This window comes from Galeopterus variegatus, unplaced genomic scaffold, assembly GCF_000696425.1.
Source record: "Galeopterus variegatus unplaced genomic scaffold, G_variegatus-3.0.2 Scaffold763, whole genome shotgun sequence".
Lineage (NCBI taxonomy): Eukaryota > Metazoa > Chordata > Mammalia > Dermoptera > Cynocephalidae > Galeopterus > Galeopterus variegatus.
The window spans coordinates 203040-230746 of record NW_007726874.1 but is presented as its reverse complement, the minus strand read 5'-3'; the positions used below and the strand labels follow the sequence as shown (position 1 = coordinate 230746).

At 36.8% G+C, this 27707-nt stretch overlaps 1 protein-coding gene across 2 annotated transcripts in view; it reads left to right on the top strand.

Annotated features, from left to right (window-relative positions):
* Positions 1 to 27707, top strand: part of BEND6 (BEN domain containing 6) — a 56901-nt gene that overhangs the window by 19035 nt on the left and 10159 nt on the right. Inside the window, exons 2-5 of one of the 2 annotated variants that reach the window (XM_008572183.1) lie at positions 495 to 659; positions 781 to 1000; positions 11046 to 11223; positions 26898 to 27118. In XM_008572183.1, the coding sequence (XP_008570405.1) occupies positions 881 to 1000; positions 11046 to 11223; positions 26898 to 27118 (519 nt within the window). In that variant the 5' untranslated portion in view covers positions 495 to 659; positions 781 to 880. The remainder of the gene's footprint in view (positions 1 to 494; positions 660 to 780; positions 1001 to 11045; positions 11224 to 26897; positions 27119 to 27707) is intronic. The other variant, XM_008572184.1, reaches the window with a different exon arrangement.

The window sequence follows — 27707 nt, the reverse complement described above, 5'->3', positions numbered from 1 at the left end:
CAACTCTGAAATATGAAATGAAAATTTGTCAGAACTTAAACACTCCCCATGGTGTGAGGTGACCTTCAGATCTAATTTAGAAGCCTCCCCTGTTATTCCGGACTGCAGATGTGAGAGGGAAGAACCTTAAAATCCAGAAGGATGCCCTAGACCTCTGCCTACATTGCCTGTACCTCTTGATTGCTTATATCTTTGAAATTATTAGTAAAACTTGATACTGCGTAGGATCTCTGATATTTGTGAGTCGAATTTGACAGTACAGTCCTATGTGTTGTATCAAGGAAAATCTTCCATCTCAAGCCTTCAGGATTTTCAGTAAACAAACAAACAAAGAAAAACACTTCTAGCAATCCTTATTGATCACCCTAGAATATTTTGGTCTTTGGTCTTCGTGAGATCTGCTATTATTAACATCTTTTTCTGGATGATACATAACTTCAGTCTTCAGAGATACTGTTTGTGTAAATTTATAATGCTTGTACTTTATTTTTTAGACACTTCATAACTGTTTGACAAGAAAAAATTGTACAAAGATGGAAAAAATTTACACTATTTGATTTTGTGACAACTCACTGCATACCACGTCATGGAAACATGATCATCCTCATGATGATGATGAAATTGAAAGACTTTTGAAAATGAAAATGTATACTAAATTGGTCAGTAGAAGAAAGAATGATAGGAAGCATTTAGTAAAAGTAGTTTATTAAGTGGCTAGTGCCATTATGAAACACAGTTGTAAATATATTACATATCCTCTTTTTTGTTCTTGTTTTAAAGGAAAAACATTAACTTTTGGGCTACATCCAGAATAACATCATCTACAAGGGCATTCCCTCTTCCTACAATTTCAGAAAACTTTTGATAACTAATTGAGAAAATGCAGAAGATCTTGCAGACAGATGATATTACCAATATCCAAGCTCTTAGAAAAGGAAAGAGGAAAAGGACAGAGACAATGGACTCAGAAAATGCAAATAGTGACATGGATAAAGGACAGGTTGGTTTTCTGTTACCTTGATTCAATTTTATTATCTAGCTCAACTGTAGTCCCATAATTCCTTTCATAATTTATTAGTATTTTCCCCTCTTCTATTAATTTATTCTTCCTTTTAATTCTTTATTCAATCGAGGGAATATGATTTCATGTTCTCTTTCTAATGTTGAATAAGTTGAGTTAGAAACATATTAGACAATTTACCTGCTTCGACATGAGTATGGCCAAAATGCCATTGTTTACACTTTCTTTGATATTCTGGGAAATTAAAGATCAGCAAACTGTCAGAAAAAATTTTTTCCTCCTAAATAACAAACTGAAAGAAATTGGAATACCTTTTCTTTAAGATTTATTATTTGCTTTTCTTTTTAGACCCCAGTTCATGGCCTATCCTCATCACTGGTTTGGTCAGGGAGCCCCTCTCCTATTTTTAATTATTCATTTGTTCCTTTTTTATCTGAATTCCCTACTCCTATTCCCCTCGTATACTTTGGACAACCAATCAATATGTTAATTTTGTATCTTTTTATTTGTGTGTCTTTATAATACATGCATTTGTATATGTCTTTGTAACACATATAGTGTTTTGTGTTCATATACTCTTATGTATTTCTTTAAATAAATACTACATTCTTATGGTTTAAATATTTTTAAAGGTAAACAGTGAAAAATCTCCTTCACATCCCTGTCTCCCATCCACCCTGTTCCCATCCCCCACCCCACCATCCTACACGTAACCACATTTATTGCTTTCTTGCTTATCCTTCCAGTGTCCAAATAAAGCAAATATGAATATATATTCTTATCCTTTCTTTGGCACGAAAATTAACTTTCCATATACATATACTGCTTTGTGCTTTGCTTTTTTACTTAATTTATTTTGAAGACCTCTCCATTAATATGTAGAAAGCTTTCTGACAGCTCCATATCATTCCGCTATGTATATGCACCATCCTTTAACCAGTCTCCTATGATGTCTATGGGTTATTGCTAATCTTTTTCTTATCATAAACCACACTGCACTGTATAACCTTATGTATGTATCATTTACTAGTATCCTGGTAACATAATACAAACATTTATCTGTTTCTGATTTTTTAATCAGCAGTTTTTTTAAAAATAAATTTTGTGCATATTTCAGGTATACAACATGATGTCATAGGATACATATAGATAGTAAAAAGGTTATTATAGTGAAGCAAATTAACATATCCACCATCTCATATAATTACCCTTTTGTTTTGTTTTTTTTTCGTGGCAAGAACAACTAAAATCCACTCATTTCTCATGAATCCCAAATACAGGACAATTTTATCACCCACAGTCCTCATGTTGTACATTAGATATCTAGACTTGTTCATTGTACATATCTGCTACTTTGTATCCTCTGACCTATTTCCTCCCCAATCCCCTGATAACCACTGTTTTGTTCTCTATCTGTATATTTGAATTTCTTTTTTTAGATTCCACAACTTGGTGAGATCATACAATAATTTTCTTTCTGTGCCTAGCTTATTTCACTTAACATAATGTCCTCCAGGCTCATCCACATTGTGGAAAATTGAAAAATCTCCTTCGTTTTTAGAGCTGAATAATAGTCCATTGTATATATATATACCACAGTTCGTCCATTCATCCACCGACAAACAATCAACACTGTTTTTAACATCTATCAGTATTGCTATGTGTACATCTAATCCATTGCATCTAACCGGCGCATAGCACCATGTTTTATTTATCCTTTCCTCCAGTGATGAATACCTAGACTGCCTCCAGCATCTTGCTACCACAGTGACAAAATAAATATCCTAATACATGTCTCTTTAAGAAATAGTATAAGAATTTCTCAGTGAAAAATATGTAGGAGAGTGATTTATGGCTTACAAGTTGCTGTACTTCTCTACCAACACTTAGCATTGATATCAATATTTCTACTTTTTGCCAAATTTATGGGTGAAAATGATATCTCATTCTTTTAATTTGATGGTGCAGGTTTGGGGCAACTAAGTGGTCGTCTGAGGGGCAAAACAGTCACATAATCTTGTAGGCCAGTATTGTGGTTTCTTTAGCAATTTGTTTTCCTCAAAAACTTATTATCTTTCTAAACTACTTATTTCTACTTGATTCCATTCTATTGCAATTCACTACAGCCAAAGATCTTATTTGGTCACAGAACTTAAGCCTGAAAACTCTTCTCCTTTATTATGGCATCTGTGTGCAGCCTCTTTTCTCTCCAATTTATGACAGATGCCTAGAGGCCCTATGAAACAAAAAGCTTGGTGGTAAACACCCTGTATCTGAAGCTTACAACTGGGATGGATCCCACTGTCTGGCAGAGAACCCTTAGAGAGAAACTCTGGGGAAAGCCTTGAGGTTACAGTCTTACCTCCTGCTATTTAGGTATAGAATTAGTTGGCTTTCTCAAACCTGGAAGATTTAACATTACTGGACTCTCAATCAATTTAGATTGCATGCTGCACTCAGAGCCTTCTATCTCTGCTTTCAAACTGGCTAGCACTGACAAGATGTAGCTGATGCACATCAACATCCTTTTTCCAGGCTTAATAGAACTGTGGTCTGCCTTTAAAGGTATTCCAGGTGACAGTTTTACCAAATATGTCACCAAGGTCTAATAAGAGTTAAAGGCTTTCCAGCAAGCTATTCCCTTGCCCTTTTTGCTCACTACCTGACCTCTAAGTAATTCAAACGTATTTCAGGTTTTAGGTATTCCTACTTCTGGGTACCAAATTCTAGTTTAGATATGATATATGTTGCAAAGGCTATAAGGAAGATCCAAATAATATAACAGTGGCTAATACAAGATGGAAGTCTATTTCTTTTTTACATAATAGTAAAAGCAGTCTAAGGTTGCTATGGCAGTTCCACAATGTTGCAACTCCCTCTTACCTTGTTGATCTACCTTTCTCAACACACAGCCTTTATCTCTGGGATAACTGCCACTCCCACCATCATGCCTTACTCTCTGCCAACAAAAAAAGGAGCTTACAGGCAGGAGAAGGCATGCCCTTCCTTTAAGGTCATGAACGAGTAGTGGTACATATCACTTCTGCTCATACACCGTTGGTGGAAAATTAGTCACGTGGCCACACTGAGCTGCATGAGAGTCTGGGATATGAAGCCTTGAGCTGACAGCTATGGGCCCAGCTAAAAACCTATTACTATAGAAAAATGGGAGAACAGATACTTGGAGATAGTTAGTAGTCTCTGCCACTGTCCATTTTTCTTTTGGGTTCTTGTTTTTTCTGGTGGGTTTCTTGGTCTATTCTGGTGGGTTTCCTGTTCTAATCTTACTGATTTGTTCAAATACCTTAACTATTGTAGAAATTAGCCTCTTGTAATTTGAGATGTTATCTCAAATATAATGGATATTACAAGTATCTTTTCCCCATCTAATATTTGTCTATTAACTTTATTTCCTTCCATTGATGCTTACAAATGGTTTAGCTTTTGCCTGATTTCCTTTCTTTCATGTAGGAATGTGCTAAAACTTTCTAGCACGAACTAGACCATACATTGTAATTGTTTCTAATTCCTACCTATAGAATTATGGTCTCAATAGTTATCTTTCAGTTTTTAAAAAATCCTTCTTTTTTATTTAATCAAATAATTTTTCCCCTTAGGATTTACTCATCTTGTGTGAGTACATCAGTTATTTGCCAACATATGGTAATAGTAATCAAACATTACATATATTTACACAAACACATACATACAACAATGAAATATACATACATATACATACATTTGCATATTTATAAAGTTATTTTATTTAATAAAAATAAAATTTTGAATGTATACACTACAAATCATGCAAAAATGTAATTGTATTTTCTATAAGTGATCTTATCTGGCTTTCAATTCTCTATTCCTGTTGGACAAAAAAAAATGTTTAACTTGTCCACAATGAATTACAGTTTGTGTTCTAGTTTAAAACAGTTCCTTTAAGCCATTATTATCTCAGTCACTTCAGGATTTAAGCCTCAATTGATCCTAGATTCTTACCCTCCTCCAGTTTTTACTTTAAAGAAATTTTTTTGGCAGTTGGCCAGTACAGGGACCCAAACCCTTGACCTTGGTGTTAGCAACACCACACTCTACTGAATGAGCTAACCAGTCAACCCCAATCCAGTTTCTCTCACATATCCCCACCCCTGTGATCCATCTCCCTTCCCTGCAAAGTGCAGGGGCAGGAAGTGCAAAGACATTTAAATATGGTTTCCTGCCATTCCAGTTCTTTATTCCTCAGAGCACCAGCATGTCTTTTCCCTTCCTGTGCAGCAGCAGGAACTTTCTTTATGTCATACCTTTATCTCTTCTACACTCAGGTTTATTTTTTAAAACTTACACTGCAGGCTTCTGGGTTTGGATCTTTATAAATTCCACTCCGTACTCCAATTTTTCAGGATTGGGTTTATATATATACATATATACATATACATACTCATATTTGCCAGCTTGGTAGTTTGAGAAAATTCTGTCTCAGTGCAGCTTGGGTTTTACAACTCAGTTGAGCATATGTTTTCCTTTCTTTTCTTTTTTTTAAAGATGACTGGTAAGGGGATCTTAACCCTTGATTTGGTGTTGTCAGCACCATACTCTCCCAAGTGAGCCACAGGCTGGTCCTGAGCATATGTTCTCAAACTACCACCTTGCTATCGACTTTAAAAACTATTAAAAAAAAAAAAAAAAACTAAAAGGCAAACATCAATGCTTTCTTCTAGGTGAATCTGCTCTCTCCTTTCTCCCCCAAAATTAGCCTCATGGCATAGTCTGAACAGAGAGGCTGTGAATGGAGACTAGGGAGAGAAATGGACAATGGAGATGAACTATAAAGAAGGAAAATATATCGTATCCCAACACAATAATAATGATTACTGGATGTCTACTATGTGCAAAGCAATATGCTGAAAATTCTCTATATATTGTCTCATGTCGTTTTGTTTTTTTAATTTAAAAAATGTAATGAACTCTAATAAAGCTGCTGCCCATTCCAAGACCTAAAATATTACCATAACTTGTAGCTACTTATATAGTCTTCTACCCTATCTCCTGCCTGCCTCACTCCAGAGGTAATCATATTCAATTTTGTGTGTAATTTACTTACTTTTTAAAAAGTTTTATTTAAAAAATATATACATATACATATAGTGTAGTCTCATTATACATTTCTATATAAATATGTATTATGTATATTTTGGATTATATATTACATATAGTATGTATGTGTCCAAATAATATATCATTAGTTTTATTTGTTCTTACACTTTAAAAAAAGTGTACCGTATTATATGTTTACTTCTGGAACTTGCTTTTTTCACTCAGCGTTTCACTAGGGTTAATTCATTATGGCTATAATTTATTCACTGTCAATTCTATGTAGTATCCCATTGTGTGACTCTAACACAATTCATTTACCCATTGTCCTGTTCATGGACATTTGGGTTATTTTCAGGTTTTTGCCATTATGAACCATTCTACTATTGAAAGTCTTTCATATATGTCCTTGTATACATATGTATTAGTCCATTTCTGTTGCTTATAACAAAATACCCCAAACTGGGTAATTTATAAAGACATGAAATTTATTTCTTACATTTCGGAGGCTGGGAAGTCCACAGTCCAGGGGATGCATCTGGTGAGAGCCTTCTTGGTGGTGGCTCTACAGTGATGCAGGGTGTCACGTGATGAAATGGCTGAGCAAGAGAGAGAGCTTACCTCCTCCCGTTGGCTCTCCTTGTAAAGCCATCAAAACCACCCCATTACCACCCATTAAACCAGCAATGGATTAATCCACTTACAAGGGCACAGTCCTCACAATCTATTCACCTCTTTGAGGCCCCACCTTTCAATTACCATAATAAGATTTCCCATCCTCTTAACATTGTTACAGTAGGGATTAAGTTTCTAGTACATGGAACTTTGGGGGACACATTTGACTGATAGCAACATATACTAAAAGTTTCTCCCATGTATATTTATTTACACAATGGAATATTGGGTTATTTTCAGGTTTTTGCCATTATGAACCATTCTACTATTGAAAGTCTTTCATATATTTCCTTGTATACATATGTATTAATCCATTTCTGTTGCTTATAACAAAATACCCCAAACTGGGTAATTTATAAAGACATGAAATTTATTTCTTACATTTCGGAGGCTGGGAAGTCCACAGTCCAGGGGATGCATCTGGTGAGAGCCTTCTTGGTGGTGGCTCTACAGTGATGCAGGGTGTCACATGATGAAATGGCTGAGCAAGAGAGAGAGCTCACCTCCTCAGTTGGCTCTCCTTGTAAAGCCATCAAAACCACCCCATTACCACCCATTAAACCAACAATGGATTAATCCACTTACAAGGGCACAGTCATCACAATCTGTTCACCTCTTTGAGGCCCCACCTTTCAATTACCATAATAAGATTTCCCATCCTCTTAACATTGTTACAGTGGGGATTAAGTTTCTAGTACATGGAACTTTGGGGGACACATTTAACTGATAGCAACATATACTAAAAGTTTCTCCCATGTATATTTATTTACACAATGGAATACTATTCTGCTATTAAAAAGAATGAAATTCTGCCATTCACTGCAACATGGATGAACGTAGATAAGATTATGTTAAGCCAGGCACAGAAAGGGAAATACCTCATGTCCTCACTTACAAGTGGGAGCTAAAATAATAAACATGAAAAAAGAAAGATGCAACAATCATAATAATATGTGGAACTTTCAAAAATAGAACTGAGGGCCGACCCCATGGCTCATTCGGGAGAGTGCTGCGCTGGGAGCACAGCGGCACTCTGGCCGCGGGTTTGGATCCTATATAGGGATGGCCAGTGCGCTCATTGGCTGAGCGCGGTGCGGGCAACACCAAGCCAAGGGTTGCGATCCCCTTGCCAGTCACAAAAACAAGAAAAAAAAAAAAATAGAAGTGAGGTTACCAGAGGTGGGAAAGGGGGAGGAGGTGAAGGGTAAGGGAGGAATTGGCAAAGGGCCAAGAAAATCGATTACACTGTATAATGTTGAATATACTAATTATCCCAGTTTCAGCATCACATATTGCACACAGGTGTTGATATTCAACTCTGTACCCCACAGATATGTACAATCAACTATGTTTCATTTAAAAATAAATAAAATAAAAGCTTTCTCTCATGTATAGACCCGGGGATCAATTGCAAGATCAGAGGGTAGGTGAATGTTAAACTTTATAAGATAATGTCAAGATATTTTCTAAACTAGTTGTACCAATTTACATTCCCACCAGCAATATATAGGAAATTCCATTGATCCACATCCACTCTATGCTTGATTTTATCAAACTCCTTGATTTTTGCCTGAAAATGATATTTCATTGTGATCTTGATCTTCTTTTTCCCAATTGCTAGTAAGATTGAACATCTCTTTGTATGCTTACAAGCCGTATTTGTTTTCTGTTCTGTAAAATGCTTGTTCATGTCATTTGCCCATTTTTCTATTGAATTGTTAGTTTATTTTTCCTTATTGATTTGTGGGGAAAAAAATTTAAAATGCTTGTTCATGTCATTTGCCCATTTTTCTATTGAATTGTTAGTTTATTTTTCCTTATTGATTTGTGGGAAAAAAATTTATATATATATATGACTTACATATATATATATATGGCTTTCTATATATATATTTCTTTGTCCGTTAATAGTATTGCATATATCTTCCACTGATTGTGATGTGTCTTTTCATTTTCTTTAATGTGTCTAAATGAATAAAATTCCTAATTTTAATTTACCTTAATTTATTAATCTTTTTTATTATGACCAGTGATTTTATGTCTAAGAAATTCTTTCCTGCCCCAAGTTCAAAATATATACACTTATATTTTCTTGCAAAACTTAAAGTTTTGCTTCTGATGTTTAAATTCTTAATCCATCTGAAGTTGTGTGTATGTGTGTGTGTTTGTGTAATGAACACAAATGTTTTCTTTAATTTTTTCCCAAATGATTAACCAACTTTTCCAGCTTTGTTCGTGAACAGATCCTATTTCCCCAGTGAGCTGCCATGCCACCTCTGTCATACATCATAGTTCTTCATGTGTGTGCATCTAATCTATTTTTGGCCTCTCTATTCTATTTCTTGATCATTTTGTCTATCCCTGTACCAGCACCGTACTGTTTTAATTGCTCTAGAATTTTAATAAGCCTTTGTATTTGTAAAGAAAGATCCTGTTTCTTATACCTCTACAAGATTGATTTGGGTATTCTTGGCCTTTTGTTCTTCCATATAAATTTGAGAACCAATTTACTAAGTTATTCTTTAATTAAGGCTTCTTATCCCTGAACATGCTGTTTCTCTAAATTAGCTTAGATCATCTTTGATGTCTTTCAAGTAGTTATTTGACTTTCTTCATAATGATCTTGCACATTTTCGTTGTATGTTAATGACATCTGTCCTCGGTGTTTAAACATAAATACAAAATATTTAGACTCTAGAGATTGGAAACTGTCAAGGGAGGCTATAAAATTTACTTTTTGAAGACTTTTTTAAAAAACATTTCATGGAAGTATAATAGTCATGTGCTGCATCACGATGTTTCAGTCATCAACGGACCACATATGAGTATACTCATACACTAGTGGTCCCATGAGTTCATAATGGAGCTGAAAAATTCCTATCACCTAATGATGTTGTAGCAGTCATAGCATTGTAGCACAATTGCTTTATTTACTTTCTAAATAAATTTAGTGTAACCTAAGTAAACAGTGTTTATAAAGTCTACAGTAGTGTACAGTAATGTCCTAGACCATCATATTCACTCACCACTCACTCACTGACTCACCTAGAGCAGTTTCAGTCCTGCAAGCTCCATTCATGGTAACTGCCCTGGACAGATGTACCATTTTCTATTTTTTATACCATATTTTTACTATATCCTTTCTATGTTTAGATATACAAATACTTACCACTTCATTACAGTTGCCTACAGATTCAGTACAGTAGCATGCTGTACACATTTGTAGCCTAGAAGCCATTGGCCTAGGTGTGTAGTAGGCTATACTACCTAGGTTTGTGTAAGTACACTCTATGATGTCTACACAATGATGAAATCTCATAATGACACACTTCTCAGAATATTGTTAAGTGAAACATGACCTTATACAAGGGTACTTTAAAAAGTTTATGGAAAAATAGAATTAAAAGATCATACGAATCTTTCCATGAGCTTCTTGGAGAACCCTCATATATACAGAAGACTGCACATATCAAAAATGTATAGCTTGATGAATTATCACAAACTGAACATGCCCACATCAAAATATAGAATATCACCAGTACCCAAGAAGATCCCCTCATGCCCCCCCCTCAGCTACTATCCCACACGCCTCACCACAGGTAACTACTGTCCTGACTTTTAATAAATGGTGTCCTTTTGAACACTATGTTACTGATTGTCTGTAGCTGGTATGTAGAAGCAATAACTTTCATATATCTTAGCATCTTGCTAAGATTTTTGTTTTATTAAATACATTGTGTGTATTCACAGATGAAAGAACTAAGGTTTAGATAAGTGATGCATTCTGCTCGAGGTCAGGCTGCATATCAGCCCAGATTAAAATGGTGGTCTTGTTGATTCTACTCTGTTATACTAATTTTCCACTTTGTATTTTTCACTGAAGTTAGGCTGAAAGTCAGGATTCTAATTTCTGTTTCCCAAGAGATATATGTGCATGAAACTTTATTCTTCCCTTATCCTGATTTCTTCTGGATGGTGGAGGACAAAGCTGGGGCTAGATCAGTGGCAGGAAGGGACTGTGAGAATAGGAATTTGTAGGTCTGATTAAGTCCCTTCAGCATACAGAACATGCTATTCTTCCCTTATCCTGATTTCTTCTGGATGGTGGAGGACAAAGCTGGGGCTAGATCAGTGACAGGAAGGGACTGTGAGAATAGGAATTTGTAGGTCTGATTAAGTCCCTTCAGCATACAGAACATGGGATAAACCATTAAAGATGCTACAAAGCTTCTTTTGTTGTGCTTGTCTTGTATTTTAGAGAGACCCATATTCGGGAAATGCCTTTCTGCCTGGTGAGAGCTCCAGTGAGGATGAAGAGCCTTTAGCAGAATTGTCGAAGGAGGAATTGTGCACCAAAATAAAAAGCCTGAAAGAAAAACTCACGAACATCAGGAAAGAAAACAGCCGACTTCGACAGTCTTTGGTCATGCTTCAAGGTAAACTTTGGGAAAATTGACATTTAGATGAAAGGGAAAGTATGTGATTAGTGAAAAGCATTGCAAATCAGCTGCCAAGAATAAAAGAGAATATCAGAACCTCAGAGAACTCAAAAATTACATTTTGAGAAAATCACATGATTGCATAATTTAAATATGGAAGCACTCTATTGAAGCATCAAGTTTATTGCTCTAAATTTTTTAGATTCTCCTACAAAATACCAAATATTGTATGCCCTTAACAATGTTCAACAGATACTTATTGAGCATTTAATAGACGCCACTCACAGTGGTAGGCCTTAGACAGAAAATATTAGTAAGATAGCAGATATGTTAGGGTGCTCATGATGTACTTATTTCATTAATCGCTGGTAAGAAAAGTTCTAGAAAATGGGGCTTGTTGTGATGCATTATGGAGCCAATGGAATTAATGATTCCATATATTATATTTCAGTTTTATGTTGGGAGGAGTGGTTTGGGGAAATAGTCACATTCCACTGGAGACATATAAAGGAGAAAAATCAACCTAAGCAAATTAAAAACCACTTGGCTAAATGCCTTTTTTAGTATCCCATGTCATTTTTAAGTGTTTGTTTTTCAAAAATTATGCTTCCCATTTGTAGCTGAGCACCATGCCCTATTTTATACAGCTGAATATTTGATAATTATAGCCTATGTTGGGCAGCATTCTGTTGTAAAAAAGTAAATACAAAGAACATTTTGAAAATAGATCCCTCTGGCTGCTGTCTACAGAATGGCACAAGAAAGAAAGTGAGGAAGAATGACCAGAAAGGTATTGTAATCGTTCAGACTAACATGGTAGCAGGCTGCCCTAGGGTGATGGCCATGGAAATAAAGAGGACAGTTTCATAGTATGTTTGGAAGTAGAAATGATAGGAGACAGAACATGGTAATGAGTGAGGTTGACAGAGTATTGAGTCACATGTTTTCCTAAGAATGTTTATTAAATTAAAGGCTTTATGGTTTTAAGTAGAAATAGCCAAACGTAAGTGGAAAGATGTTTATTCCATTAACCAACCATTACCTCTTTATTTTTTCATTTTAAATATTGCATTTTTGTAACTGATTTTTTTCTATTGGTGAGGTTTTTGTGATTTTTTTAAAAAAAAGATAATTCCCATCTTTATATAATCTGCTCCAGAACTTTGACTAACGTAAAAAAGCTAGTTTATAAGTTTAGCATAAATTGCTGGTTAAAAGCATTGGTTTTGGAGTTATAGACCTTGGTTTGAATCTTGACTCTACTTACATGCTTAACAACTTAGGCCATTTCACTTCACTGTGACGAAATGGGGTCAATATATCATTTCTTTGTTGCTATTAGGATTAAATAAAATAATTAGAATTGCTTTACCCAGTCCTGGCACAAGAGGAGGACTCAATAATGGTAGTTATTATTGTTATTATCTCTGTTTTTATTGACGCCAGAACCTAACGCATGAACCCCCCCAAAAGAAAATTGTAGACCAATTTTTGTGATAATTATAGATGAGAAAATTCTAAATAAAGAGTGCCAAATCAGGTTCAATAGCAGGTGAAAAGGATCACTCATTCTGAGAGAGTTTCTTCTCTCTCCCACATGCCTGAATTGTCATTTCATTTTCTCCTCTTGTTGCCAACTCCTGACAGCTCCTCCCTTATCCTCACTCTCAGTTGATGACTTTGCTTCCTACTTCATTGAGGAATTGGAAGATTTGAAGAGACTGTCATCTCCCTGCACCCGTGCTTGTATGCTCCACTTCCTCTCCTGCTGTTCATGAAATGACCCATCCTTGTGGGTGTCCAAAGACAGTCTCTCCACCAGTACATCACATCCCATGCCCTATTGCCTAATCAAGGACATTGTTCCATTGCTCCAGAGATTTTGCCCCTTTCTCTTGCATGATCAAGTTTTCCTTCTCTAATGAATCATTCCCATTGGTATCAGACATGTTATTATTTCTTCCATTTAAAAAATAAATAAATAAATAAATAAACTCTTTCAGGCCATTTGCTTCTCCACATTCTGCCCTATTTCTCTCCTTCAGTTTATAGAAGAACTCCTCAAAAGATTAACTATACATACTCCCTTCAGTTTTCTCTGTTATTCTCTCTGGATCCCATTCCAACCAGGTCTTTTTAATTCTATTGTAATTTCTCATCTCATGATCATTAGTAATATCCATGGATCAGCTTGCTAGGGATGCAGTGACAATGTACCACAAACTGAGTGGTTTAAACAACAGACATTTATTGTCTCAGTTCTGGAGGCTGGAATTCTACAATCAAGGTGTCAGTAGGGCCATGCTCTCCCGTAGGAGCTAGGGGAGCTAGGTCTGTTCAGGCCTCTCTCCTGGCTTTTTGTAATTCCTTGGCTCAAGGCAAAATAACTTCAGTCTTCACATGGTCTTCTCTTTGTGTGCTTGTCTCTCTTTGTGTCCAAACTTCTCCATTTTTATAAGGACACCAGGCATATAGTATTAGGGCCGATCCTTATGACCTCATTTCAACTTGATTACATCTATAAAAACCCTATCTCCAAATTAGGTCACATTCTGAGGTACATGTCTGTTTTTACAGTTCAACCCATAACACTCCACATTGCTAAACCCAATGGTCATTTCTCAATTGTCATCTTAAGTGCATTCTAACTAGAAAAAGTTTCTTCACTTGGCTTCCAGGACACCACATTCACCAGTTTTCCTCCTACATTGCTGGTCTTTCCACTTCATTCTGTTTGGCTGGTTCATTGTACCACCCTCTATATATCCGATGATGTCCCTGGCTGAGTCCTTGGTTGTCTTTTCCTTCTATCTGCATTCACTCCCATAGTGATCCTATCCAATCACATGGTGTTAAAATCTGTCAATGAGCTATGATTCTCATATTTCTCTCTCCTGCCTGGAACTCTCCAACTCATTGTCCAACTGTGCACTTGACGTGACTTGTAGAGATCTCAGACTAACATGTCCTGACTGCCCTTACCCTATTTTATTTTCTTCCTTCTTCATCTTGGTTAGTGCTAATTTTATTCTTCCCATTCCTCAAGCCAAAAACCAGGATGTTATCTTTTATTTCTATATTTCTTTTACACCCCACACTCAGTCCATCAGCAAATCCTACTGGCTTTTCCTTCAAAATATTTCTAGAACCAGTCCCTTTTGACACCCCCACTACTGCCACTCTAGTCCAAGCCACTATTATCTGTTGCCTAGATTATTATGGCAGCCTCCTAACTGGTGTCCCTACGTCTGCTCTTGCTCCTATGCAGTTGATTCTCAACATAGCTGTAAGAATGACCCTGCTAAATATAAGTCAGTTCATTTTACTCCTCTGCTTGAAACACTTCAGTGGATTCTCACCTCATTTAGGGTAAAAACAAAGTCCTTTTTATAATCTTTGATCCTTACACAATCTGGCCAACTCCCCTTCACTTATCTCTCTGACTTTGTTTTCTACCACTCTCCTCGGTCTTCTTTGTGATCTAGCCACACTGGGCCACTTCCTTTCCCTTTAAAGACGACAGACATGATGTTAACTTCAGCATCTTTGCACTTGTCCTCTCTGCCTAGAATGTTTTCCTCCAGATATCCACATGGCTTGAACCCCACTTCTTCAGGTCTTCACACCAAGTTTATCTTTTACCTGATCTCCTCCCCACACCCAAAATTTCAACCTCTCTCCTCCTAATGTTTTTTATTCCCCTTCCCTACTTTGTTTCCTCTTTGGCACTTACAAATCTGTATAATCTATTATGTATTTAATATGGCTTGTCTCCCCATCCCCCCATCTCATACACACACATTAGAATGTAACTCTAGAAACCAAGTAGCGAAGTTGGCTATTGGCTGGACTTTGGGCAAAAGGAAAAGTCAGGAGCTGCCTACTGCCACTGCATTGTTCATGCATTTATTCATTCAATAAATATCTATAAAGTTCATATTATATATCAAGCACTGTTCTAAATGCCTAGGAAAATCAATGAATAAAACAAAGTTCCCTGCTTTCATGGAGCTTACATTCTAGTGCACGTGCGTGCGTGCGTGCGTGCATGTGTGTGTGTGTGTGTGTGTGTGTGTGTGTGTGTGCATGCACGTGCACGTTTTGGTAATAAGTGCAATGGAAAAACAGAGACAGTAAAGAAGGATTAGGATTTGAGGGAAAGGGGGTGGTTTCCAATTTTAAATAGCATACTCATAGGAGGCCTTCTTGTGAACTTATAGTTAGGAGAAAGAAAGATACTGGAAAGATGAAATTTCATATATAATCCTAATAAGAAACAGGTCTAAAAGAAGACTGTATGCTGGTTATTTATCAGGTTTGCAATAATGTTCCTAATAACTCTTTGAACTGAGAATCAGGGCTGTTTCTCTGTTTATAAAGTCTACTAACTAAGAAAAATGGCAGACTATATATGACATTCTGTACATTCAGAATGGCAAGTGTGTGTGTGCTGTATATGCGTGTTAAGCATTTGAAACATATGTTGTGACCAACATATTAAGATGTAAAAGAAAATAAGTGATGTATTTATTATATGGAAGGATATCAAATTGTCATGATTTAGAGAATAAATGTACACCTAGGAAAAACAAAACATCGACTGAAACCTTGCCTCTTGTAACTAAGATTTTAGTAAAGTCAAAAATCAATTAGTTTTGCATAGCTATGACAGACAGCTTAAGTTAAATATGCGTGAATTTCCCTCTTCTCTTGAAACCCCATCAAAAATAAAATTAAAATGCATAAAAGCCCAAGAACCAAGAAACCTCAAGAGAAGACCACAACCGATAAAAGATGCCAATAAAATTTTAGAAACTGAAAAGCAGATAGATGAGTGGTAGCCAACCTAATAATCTGGAAAAAGCTAAACATTCAGTGTCTGTGATAGGGGAAGGGAGGGGACAAAGGTAGAGAAATTATTTAGTTAGGGAGAAATTGGTAAATGACCACAAAAAGTGGTTAAAATGGGTAAGGTTGAATATACTAATTATCCTAACTTGAACATCACATATTACACATAGGTATGAATGTTTAATGCTATACCACACAGCAACTATGTTTCCATAAAAATTAAAATAATAATTAAAAAAGAAATAAGCCAAATCACACCATAGAACTGCAAAAAAGTTTCAGGAATTGTACCTGTAAAAGGGATTATGGTAGTGCTGGTACTGTGATCCCATATACAGACCGGTTCCCGCTCACTGGCTGAGCGAGGCGCGGGAGCAACACCGAAGCTTGCGATCCCGTTGCCGGTCCCCGGTCCGGTACGGGGGCAACACTGAGGGTTGCAATCCGTTGCCGGACACGGAAAAAAGACAAAAAGACAAAAATAATAATAATAATAAAAAAAAATAAAGCCCTTAGAACCGCGCCCCTGACCACCATTATTAATCCATTCACTACTGCATGGTCCTACAATCCAATCACCTCTTCAAAGCCCCACCTTTCAATTAACATAATAGGATGTTCCCCCTCTTAACAGTCACAGTGGGGGCTAAGTTTCTAATACATAAAACTTGAGGAATACAATTCAAGCTTCAATGAGTTTGGGGGGGGGGAACATAATTCAATCCACTACAAATGCCTTCAAAATTCTTAAGGGAAATGATTTAAACCTAGAATTCTATACCCGGTGAAATTATCAATCAAATGTAAGGGTAGAATAATAGCGTTTTCACACTTACAAAATCTCAAAAATGTACTTCCCATGCTTTCTTTTTCAGCAGCTAATGGAGGATATGCTCCTCCAATATGAAAGAGTAAACCTTTAATGAGAAAGATATGGTCTCCAGAAAACAGGTGATCCTTTTCAGGAGAGAGACAAGGAGGATCATAGAATGCTAATGAAGGGAAGCCCCAGGAAGACAAGCATACAGTGGTCAGAGGCTCATCCAAGTAGGGAAGGTTCCAGGAGAGATGTTTCCAAGAAAAATATAAAATTTATATATCACATGATGTATCCAAACATATTAAAAGGAGATTTTACATCTCTGTAGGAAGTTTACAGGTGTGTTAGTGAAAGAAACAGTAAAAAATTAATAAAAAAACTAAAAAATGACACAAATATTAACTGAAGAAAAAAATCATGTTTTATAAGAAAGAAATTGTGAATAATACTTACATCATTGAAACAATATAAGCACATTTACTGAATTAGCAATCCTGTTAAAATACACTGGGATGATGGAAAAGGAGAAAAGTGTATATATGTTGGTATATGAGTTCTATGTGTGTGTTTCTGTGTGGCTGGGAAAGGAGTTGAAAGGGAGCTATATTGTTATTTGATATAGTTGAAAGTCAGTAAATAATTATTTGTATCTGAAAAAATCAAGAAATAGTTGTATATGCATATTATTATGTAAGACTATGAAGGTAAATACCAGAAGAAACAGATCAATGAATTGGAAGTGGTGGTCTCTAGGAGTGGTAAGCAGCGGATAGTGAGTCACAGGGCAAAGGACTGCTATTTTTCATTGTAAGCCTTATTTTATATAGTAAATACCAGAAGAAACAGATCAATGAATTGGAAGTGGTGGTCTCTAGGAGTGGTAAGCAGGGGATAGTGAGTCACAGGGCAAAGGACTGCTATTTTTCATTGTAAGCCTTATTTTATATAAAAAAAAATAATAAATGCCTGGTAAATAATAGGTGCCCAATATCTAGTGGCTACTATTTATTAAAAAAATCAGTAATTTCTTTATATATTAGAAATTGCAAGTTATATCCCTAAGTGAAAGAAAAAAGAATCTATTCACATTAATTACAAAAAACTATAAACATCTACTAATTACCCTAGCAAAAACTGTGTGGAATCTGTGAAGAAAAATATAAAACTCAACTGAGAAATATACAAACCTAAATAAATGTAGAGATATGTCACATGGGAAGAGAAGATGCCAATTCATCCCAAAATAGCTAATCATTTGAATGCAATCCCAATCAAAGTACCAATGGTCATTTTTTTGTCATAATTGACAAAAATTATTCTAAAGTTAGCCTGAAAGAATAAACAGGCAAGATCAATTTAAGAACATTCTGAAAAAAGAAGAATACGAGTGTAAAAACCATCAACATTAAATCATATAAAGTTCCAATAATTAAAAGCAATTTGCTAGTAAGACTCAGCAGATCAATGGAACAGAATGCATATCCCTAAAACAAAACCTAATATATGATAAAGAAACTATCCTAGAGGCAGTACAGTCTAGTGTAGAGTATGGATTTGGGGGGGCCGAGCCATGTGGGTTCAAGCCCTGGTTCTCTCACCTACTATCTATATAATCTTGCACAAATTGTTTAACCACTCTGTGCCTCGGTTTCCTCCTCTCTAAAATAAAAATAACAAACATACTCACCTGGGTGACAGGTAAAGCATTCAAAACAGAGCCAGGCACACAGCAAGTGCTATATAGGTACTTGCTATTATGATGTTTGCTATCACAAGTCAACAAGACCAGCTTCATGGGTTTGTGACCTGTGCAGTCACTCATGGCCCTTCTCTTAGAGTGGCCCACATCCTGGTTAAAGGCTCTGTTCCTGCCATCTTAAAATTCTTAAGAAGTATTGAACAAGAAGCCCCACATTTTCATTTTGCGCTGGGCCCTGCAAATTATGTAGCTGTGTAGGGAGTCCTGGAAGTCAATCAGAAAAAGGATGAATTATTCAACAAATGCTGTTGAGAAAACTGATATTCCAAGTTAGGTTCTCATTTCACTCCATGTGGCACACTAAAAACATAACTACACAGTTTAAATAAAAACTCCATGTTCTGAATTTGAATGGGAAGTACTGGTTTGAAAACATGATGAATTTTGTCTTTAAAAAGTGACAATAGGAGATGGGGCAAGATGGCAGACTAGAGGTGCCCAGTGCACAATCCTCCCAGAGAAAGGGACCACAGCAAGGAAAGGACAACTAAGTATGGGGGAGAACATTGAGGGAGAGCATGGAAGGTCAGGGAGAGCCTGGTGAGGATCCTGTGGAGCATGAAAACCAAGCAGGGTGGTGTAGAGGAGAAAGAGGCACATGGCTTCGGCCACCTCCATGTGTCCAAAATCAGAATAATCTGCCAAGAGGAATTCTCTTTTGTGGACGAAAGAATCTGTTCTTCTCAGCGGTAATCCTCCTCCTGCTCCTGACCCAACCCACCCCCACCACCTGCAGTTGCCTGTGCCATTGTCTAGTCCCAGAGCTATGGCCCTTCTCCCCACGCAGGAGTTCATCCTGCACAATGTACCCCACCATGCGGCCCATGTTGCAATGCAGCACCAGGCGCCTGCATGGCCCCACCTGCCAACCTGGGCCCAGCCATTAAGCAGGCCCTACCTTCTAGCCACCTAGCCACCATGGGCCCAGCCATCTAGCCACCCTTGCAGCCCCAACCACCCTGTTGGCTGTGTGGCCCCACCCGTCCACATGGGCCCTGCCATCTGGCTGCCTGTTCGGCCCCACTCACCTGTGTGGGCCCAGCCATAAAAGCACGAGCATGATCCCAACCACCCTGGCTACTCCTGTGGCCCCGCTTGCACATGTGGGCCCAGCCATCCAGCTCTGTGCAGCCCCAGCCATCCCTGCTGCCCACACGGCCTCCACCCTCTTGCATGGGCCCATATGTGCATGCAGTTCCAACTACAGACATAGCTGCTGGCATGTTTATCCCATGTTTATTGCAGCTCTATTTATAATAGCCAAGAGTTGGAACCAACCTAAATGTCCATCATCAGATAACTGGATAAGGGAAATGTGGTATAGTTACAGAATGGAATACTACTCTGCCATAAAAAAGAATGAAATGCTGCCATTCGCAACAAGTTGGAACCAACCTAAATGTCCATCATCAGATAACTGGATAAGGGAAATGTGGTATAGTTACACAATGGAATACTACTCTGCCATAAAAAAGAATGAAATGCTGCCATTCGCAGCAATGTGGATGAATTTAGAGAGAATTATGTCAAGTAAAATAAACCAGGCACAGAAAGTAAAATACCACAGGTCCTCACTCATAAGTGGGAGCTAAAAAAAAAAAGAAAGAAAGAAAGAAACAACAGTCACAATAATATGTTGAACTTTCAAAAGAAGACAATAGAACTGAGGTTACAAGACGTGGGAAAAGGGGAGGGGGGAGTTGGGTAAGGGAGGAATCAGTAAAGGGCCACGAATAACAGTAACATTGTATGATATTGAATATACTAATTATTCTGATTTGTGCATCACATATTGCACATAGATATTAATATGCAACTCTGTGCCCCACAGACATGTACAATCAATTGTTTCAATTTTTAAAAAAAGAAAGGAAAAAGTGATATGTATTTCAAAATACTGTTTACTGAATTGGCCTAGAAACAAGAACTCAATAGCAAAGAGCACTCCTAGCACCTGGATGTGGCCTTGTAATACAATTTCCCACTAGAAGAAACTACGGTTCCTTGGGAAAATGGCTGATTGCAAGTCATTCACAGAAAATGTACAAGATGAGACTTGTCAGGAGCCTTGAAAAGGAAATATACATGAACATTTTGTCATACCAGAAAACAAGTAAGTTAGCAAAGACTATGTGTTTGTGTCCATTAGAAGATCTTCCCACTCACCAAAGATGGGACGGACAGTTGGAGCATCGATAAGAACAATAACCACACTAGGTAGAAACATATTGTATATGTTTAAATGCATGAGTTCATAATGTTATTGAAAAAAGAAAAAACTTAATGGTCATCCGAAAGATTATTATTTTGAAAACTGAAACACAGAACAAAAAATCAAAGCATTTATCTTGCCATTGGTATATGAAATGAACTTCTGGGTAACCAAATAATTGATGAAAGTAAGTTTCCCTTTGTAGAAAAATTCCAGCTAACAGACGAAGAAGAAAAGAAGATTACCACTATTTTACAACCCCTGATGATATAATAAATCTAAGCAGTGATCATCAGTGGCCCCTAATATCACAAAACTAACCGTACATTAAATACCATCCAATGGAAGTTAAAACACTGCCTGAATCTTATCAAGCTTTCAGATCTAACTACCAATCAACCTCAAATACAGGGAACAGAAGAATATGTTAAATAACATCTTTGGGATGCAATCAGCAAAATCCAGACTATAGGAAACCCTCTGGAAAAATGACCTGGTTTCTTCAAGTAATAAATGGTAAGGTAAATATAGGAGAGGGAGAGGAAACCTATAGTGTATATGAAAGAGACAGCAATCAATTGTAGTGTATTGGATCCTGATCCAAACATACTGTTAGAAAAAACATGAGACAGAGAAATTTGAACATTGACTAGGTTTATTAAATATAAAGATATTAAAGAAGTATTGATAGTATTTCTGGCTGTGGCAATGCTGTTATAGTTATATTTTTAAGATGTATTGTCTTTTAGAGATACATATGGAAATATTTACAGATAAAATGAGATGATGCCTGAGATTTGCATCAAGTAATCAAGGGGAGAAAGTGGATGGGGGTATAGATAGAACAAGAGTGATCATGAATTGAAACTGGAGGAGTTTGTTATTTTTATTTGTGTTTAAGATTTTCCAGCAAAAGCTTAAAAATATATCCAGTTTTAAAAAGTTTATTTGTAAAAAGACGTTTAAACTCTGCAAAGTATTCAGGTCCCCGTATGGGCTAGGTGCCAAAAATAAATAAATAAATAAGCAAACAAACAAACTATACAAAAACACAGGTAAATATTTAACTGATCTGAATATGAATGACTTTCTGAGCAATAAAGTAAGTGAATAATATACCAAGAAAAGACTACTACTTTTAACTAAAATAAAAACTAAAAGTGTGTGTGTTTAAAATGTCATAATATTAAAAGATAAGCACTTAAAAGTATTTGCAACTTAGGACAAATAAAAGGTTCAAATCTTAATACACAACGAAGTTAATAATAATGGCTAACATATTGTGCTTATAATGCACTAATCTTGTAAGCACTTAAGTTCTTATAAAATAGAAAAAGTACTAATATCCCATGGTATAATAGGTAATTCATAGAAAAATTCAATTAATTAGTAAACAAATACTTATTTGACTTCCCAATAATTAAATAATTGCAATTTTAATTGTACTAAGATTTTAATATAAAAAAAGTGAAGATGGTAGTTAATGATTAATAGCTGTTGTTGATGGTGCAGTGAAATGGCCAATTTCTTACATTGAGATTACATTACATACAATTTAATGTAAGAAATTAACAACTATGTAAGTTGGAAAAAAGTGTAAGTTGGAAAAATCTTTCTAGATAGCAACTCAGCAATATGAATTGAGTCTTGAAACCATTTATTCCTTCAACCCTAGTAGTACCCTTTCAGGAATTTATAATATTGACATAATAAAAGATGCATGTGAGGATGTACATGCTAGGAGGTTCATCAGAGTTTTGTTTGTAATAAAGAAAAATTAGAAGCAACCTAATTTCCGAAAAGAAAAAAAAAGAACCGCCACTGGCTCCTATCGCACACTGCAGAGGCCAGACACCAGCTCACCCACTGACATGCCTTGGACTAACCACAACCATTTGCCCCTAATCCTGCTCTCCCACTTAGACCAGGTAGGGCAAAAGTTTCATGATCCCCAATAGGCAGGGCCAATGCCCCTTTTCAGCAAAGAAGCAGCTACAGAAGATGGACCATAGTCCCTCTACAACCCATATTTATGAGGAATCAAATCTCTCAGGGGGAAAATGTAGTAGGAAGTTAGAAAAAGACAAGAGCAAAAAGAGGAAATCTGGTTCTTTGCGAGTGGGAAAACCGGATGTAGGCATGCTCCCGAGTAAAAACAGCCACAGGAGACAAAGACAGATAGGGAGCTCTGCCCCCACTTTGGGCACCATTTGGTTGGACCAATGAGCTCCCACCAGCTAAGGTGCCAATCAGCAGAGTCTACCAGGGCTCAACCAATGACCAAATGACACGAATCCAGCTAAAAGGAATTAAACCCCTGGGAACGTACCTGTTGGTGCTCTTGAGCCACTCTCTCTCACTCGAGCCTGCTCCATCCTCACTGGAGTATATTCTCTCTTTTCTAAATAAAACTGCTCTTTGATTTTCACCTCTGGCATGTCACGTCCAGTCCTTTGCTTGAGACACTAAGAACCTGGTCTTAGCTAGCAGAACCTGCAATTTCCTCAGTTTACCTTAACATCTTGAATAAATTATAGTACATCAGTATCTTGGAATATAGGGAACCATTAAAACCATGTTTTGAGGGCCAGCCTGTGGCTCACTTGGGAGAGTGTGGAGCCTATAACATGAAGGCCACGGGTTCGGATCCCTATTCAGGGATGGCCTGTTAGCTCACTTGGGAGAGCATGGTGCTGACAACACCAGATCAGGGGTTAAGATCCCCTTACCAGTCATCTTTTAAAAACAAACAAACAAACAAACAAAAATCATGTTTTGGAATGGAAAATAACCCATCAACAGGTGAATGGATACTTTAATTATGGAGAAGTAATTGTGATGTAATGGAATACTAGTCAGCAACAAAAAGGAATGAATGAATTGCTAATACATACAACAACATGACTAATTCTTAAAATATTATGGAGAGAGGGCAAAAAAAAAAAAGAGAGAGAGAGAGAATGTACTGTTTGGGACTATTTATATGGGATTCTAGAACAAGTAAAACTTACCTGTGGCTAAAGAAGTCAGATTAGTGATTGCCTCTGAGACAAGTTCGGGGATTGACTTAGAAGGGACCTGCGGGAACTTTCTGTGATGATGGAAATGTTCTATATCTCAATGGGGTGTGCATTAATTAAGTGTATCTGTTTGTCATCCTCATCCCTTTTATCTACTTAATTTCTGCTCCAACTTCATGTAAGATCTGGCCTTTGGCTCTATGTAAATTAGACCTCAAAAAATTATATTTCCCAAGAACATTTAATAAAATAGACAAAATATTCACCTCACAATCTTAATTGGAAAAAAGAGCCATGATACAATGCTATGTATACAGTATAGTTCTAATTATGTAAAAGAAAAGGCCTGTATAAAAGTAGAGATGCACAGATAGGAGTGTCAAAAAGGATGTATGCCAATGTACATGTACAGCTTTTATAATTAGAAACAACAGTAAATATTCTTGCAACCTCACTTTATACCAAATTCCCTTTTTCTCTTTACATTCTAGCATTGGCCTACTTTCAGTTCCTCAAATACATAATTTGCATTTGCTATGTCTTAATGACCACCACCCCCTCATTCCCTTCAGCTACTTAATTCCTGCTGAGCCTTCCGCTCTCACATCAATCTTGACCTCCTCGGTGAAGACCTTCTTCACTCTCCCTGACTCAAGGTTAAGCCATCTGTTGCTTCAGACTGGGTCAAACACCTTATGCCTCTTCTTTGTGGCATTTAAGAATTGTAATTTGTCATTTCTTTGCATGTACCACAAGTTAGCAAACTGCAAGGGTAAGGGCGTAGTCCTCCAGACTACCAAGTGTGCCCAAGACTCCTAACACCAACTGCATATTTGGGCATTTCCCAAAAGCACTCTCACATTCAATAATTTGCTAGAAAAACTCAAAGAACTCAATGAAACCTATTATACTCATGGTTACATTTATTACAGGGAAAGGGTACAAATTAGAATCAGCCAAAGAAAGAGGGCAGAGTCTGGAAGGTTTCCAAATGTGAAGCTTTTGCTCTCCTCAGGATGCCTTACCTCTCTAGCATCTATGTGTGATAGTGCCCATGGAATATTGTTCATAAAGGAAGCTCATCTGAGCTCTAGTGTTCAAAGTTTTTATTGAGGCTTCAGTATGCAGGTATGATTGATTGATTGATTGATTGGCCATTGGTTGAACTCAGTCTCTAAATCATATGGTTGGTCTTTCTGGATTTCTGGCTATGGCCAGCTTCCACCCTAAGACTATTGAGTGAGTCACCTCATTAGCATAAATGATCAGCATGGTTCCAAGGGCTCACCGTAAGTAACAAACACAGTCCTATCATTCAGGAAATTCCAAGGGTTTAGAGGTTACCTCCCAGGAGTCAGGACAAAGACCAGACCTCTTTTTGAGTGGGACAAAATTATTACTACACAGCATGGTTATGTGAATAATGTCTTCCCTTCACCCCCATCCAGACTCTGAGCTCCAAAAGGGCATGGCTCACGTCTCTGGTTTTGCTCCCAGTTTTATCCCTAGCACCTAGCATAGTGGTTGGCAAATGTTGAGTCTGCATAACATGGACTTGGGAGCCAGGGAATCTGATTCTGGATCTTGGCTCTTCTCTTCACTAATTGGGTGACTCTAGACAAGTTACTTAACTTCTTGTTGCCTAATTGACTTTATCTGAAAATTTGGGGTAATGATATTACCTGTCTCAGAAGTCGAAATGAGGGTTAAATGAATGAACATCAGTCAAAGTCTCAGAATAGTGCCTGGCACAGCATAAAAGCTACAAAAATATTTAATATTATTAAGTGCTCAATAAATAACTACTGATGAAATAAGTGTCTGGCACATGAAAGGTGCTTATTAAATATTTATTGAAAGAATAGAAAATAAGATTTTCTTTTTTAGTAGATTTTCCTATTTATATAGTACCTGATGTGCTGTTTTGACATGTCACTAACTATTCTAAATATTGTAGCTCAGTAATACGCTTAAGAAAAGTACTGGCCGGCCCGGTGGCGCACTGCTACAGTGCGCCGCTTGGGAAGTGCAGCGGCGCTCCCGCCGAGGGTTCGGCTCCCACATACAGACCGGTTCCCGCTCACTGGCTGAGCGAGGGGCGGGCGCGGCACCGAGCGTTGCGATCCCGTTCCCAGTCCCGGTCCGGTACGGGCGCAACACTGAGGGTTGCGGTCCATTGCCGGACACGAAAAAAAAAAAAAGAAAAGTACAAAAAATTTTCAGAGTCTTTTCACCTCTCCAGCAGACAGTGCCCTCAACCATAGAGAAAGGAATTGAATTAGACAGGGTCCAAGATCTCTTCCAACTCCAACAACATGTTATTTGTCCTTAGGAAACAAACTAGATATAACAACAGAGAAGACCATTTTACATGGAGGCATGAAAGCTTTGAAAGTGTAAGTTTCCATTTAAAAAACAAAAAAGGAACAAGGAGTATTCAGCTGATTACAAAATTTCATCTTTAATATGTGACATCAGAGGTTTGAATAGTGTCAGTGAATGTTTATTAATTTGATGGGATTTGACTCCCCAGTAGACTATAGACAAAGGTCACAAAAAATTTATTTTAATCTGTGAGAAATGGCTAATTTTATATTGGCCCTTAAACTGGCCTAAAGTGAACTTCTAGAAGGTGATTGATAATAGAATTAGTAATATCTCCAAACAAGAGATTCAACACCTTCAAATAATATTCCTTGCAGTTAGAAAAAAAATCAACTTTTTCAAACATTCTTTTTAGTTACAAAGTAATGCATATACATTTAAATACAATAATCAAATGTTTTATAATTGACTTTTTTATTATTATTAAGCAATTATCGAATTATTTAATAATAAAAAGTAAATATGTTCCAAACACTCTTTCAACCATGTTTACTTTCCAAAGGTCGTAAATGTTTACAATTCGTTCCACATATTTCTATGCACATACACTCAATAAAAAGTATGTATACATGCACCTGTTACTAACAATCTTTGTAAAGTGTTACTGTTTTTTTGCTATTTTAGTGTTACCACAGGCAGTCACCCAGTTTGAAGAATTGGTTGGTATGGCAGAGGCCCTGCTTAAGGGTGGAGGAACCATGTCTACCTCTGCGTCCACCCTCTGGAGAGCAACAAACAACTCCTCACCAGATTCATTTGCTTCAACATGCAGTAATTCCAATTCTAATTCCAGTTCGCCAACTTCCTTGAAGGCTGAGGAAGAGCATCATACTGACGAGAAACAGGTCAGTTGGAATACCTACCCTATCATTCTCTGGAAATACAAAAATTTTAAAAAGGGTAGAAAATGATCATTGTTTTATCAGATAACTTTAGGTAAGTTTAGGTTACAACCATAATATTCTTATTGCATAAAACTATCTTCTTTTTACAATGAAAACTAATATTTATGAAACAAACACCCACTTTAGAAAACTAAAGGCAAATTGTGGACAAAAATGGAGTTATTAAACTATTTTTAAACCAGTGACAGAAAGATACCTATGCATTAAGGATTACGAAATTTCATATCATTGAGAGAAGATAAATTTCAGCCTCAGCATGCTGGCTAAACACAATTCTTTTTCTGTTTTCCCATTTCTCTTACTCAAGAAATAGAAGCTAAAAATCAAGACTTGTGTTAGAATCAGATGTCAGCCTTGGAAAATACACCTTTAAAACTGATAATTAAATTCTAACGATCTAACATTCAGAATATTTGAATCAGTGTATCGGGGTCCTATCACTATGTAACAGATTACCACAAATTTAGTGATTTCAAATAATGCAAATTTATTTATTTATTTATTTATTTATTTATTTTTTCCTTTTTGT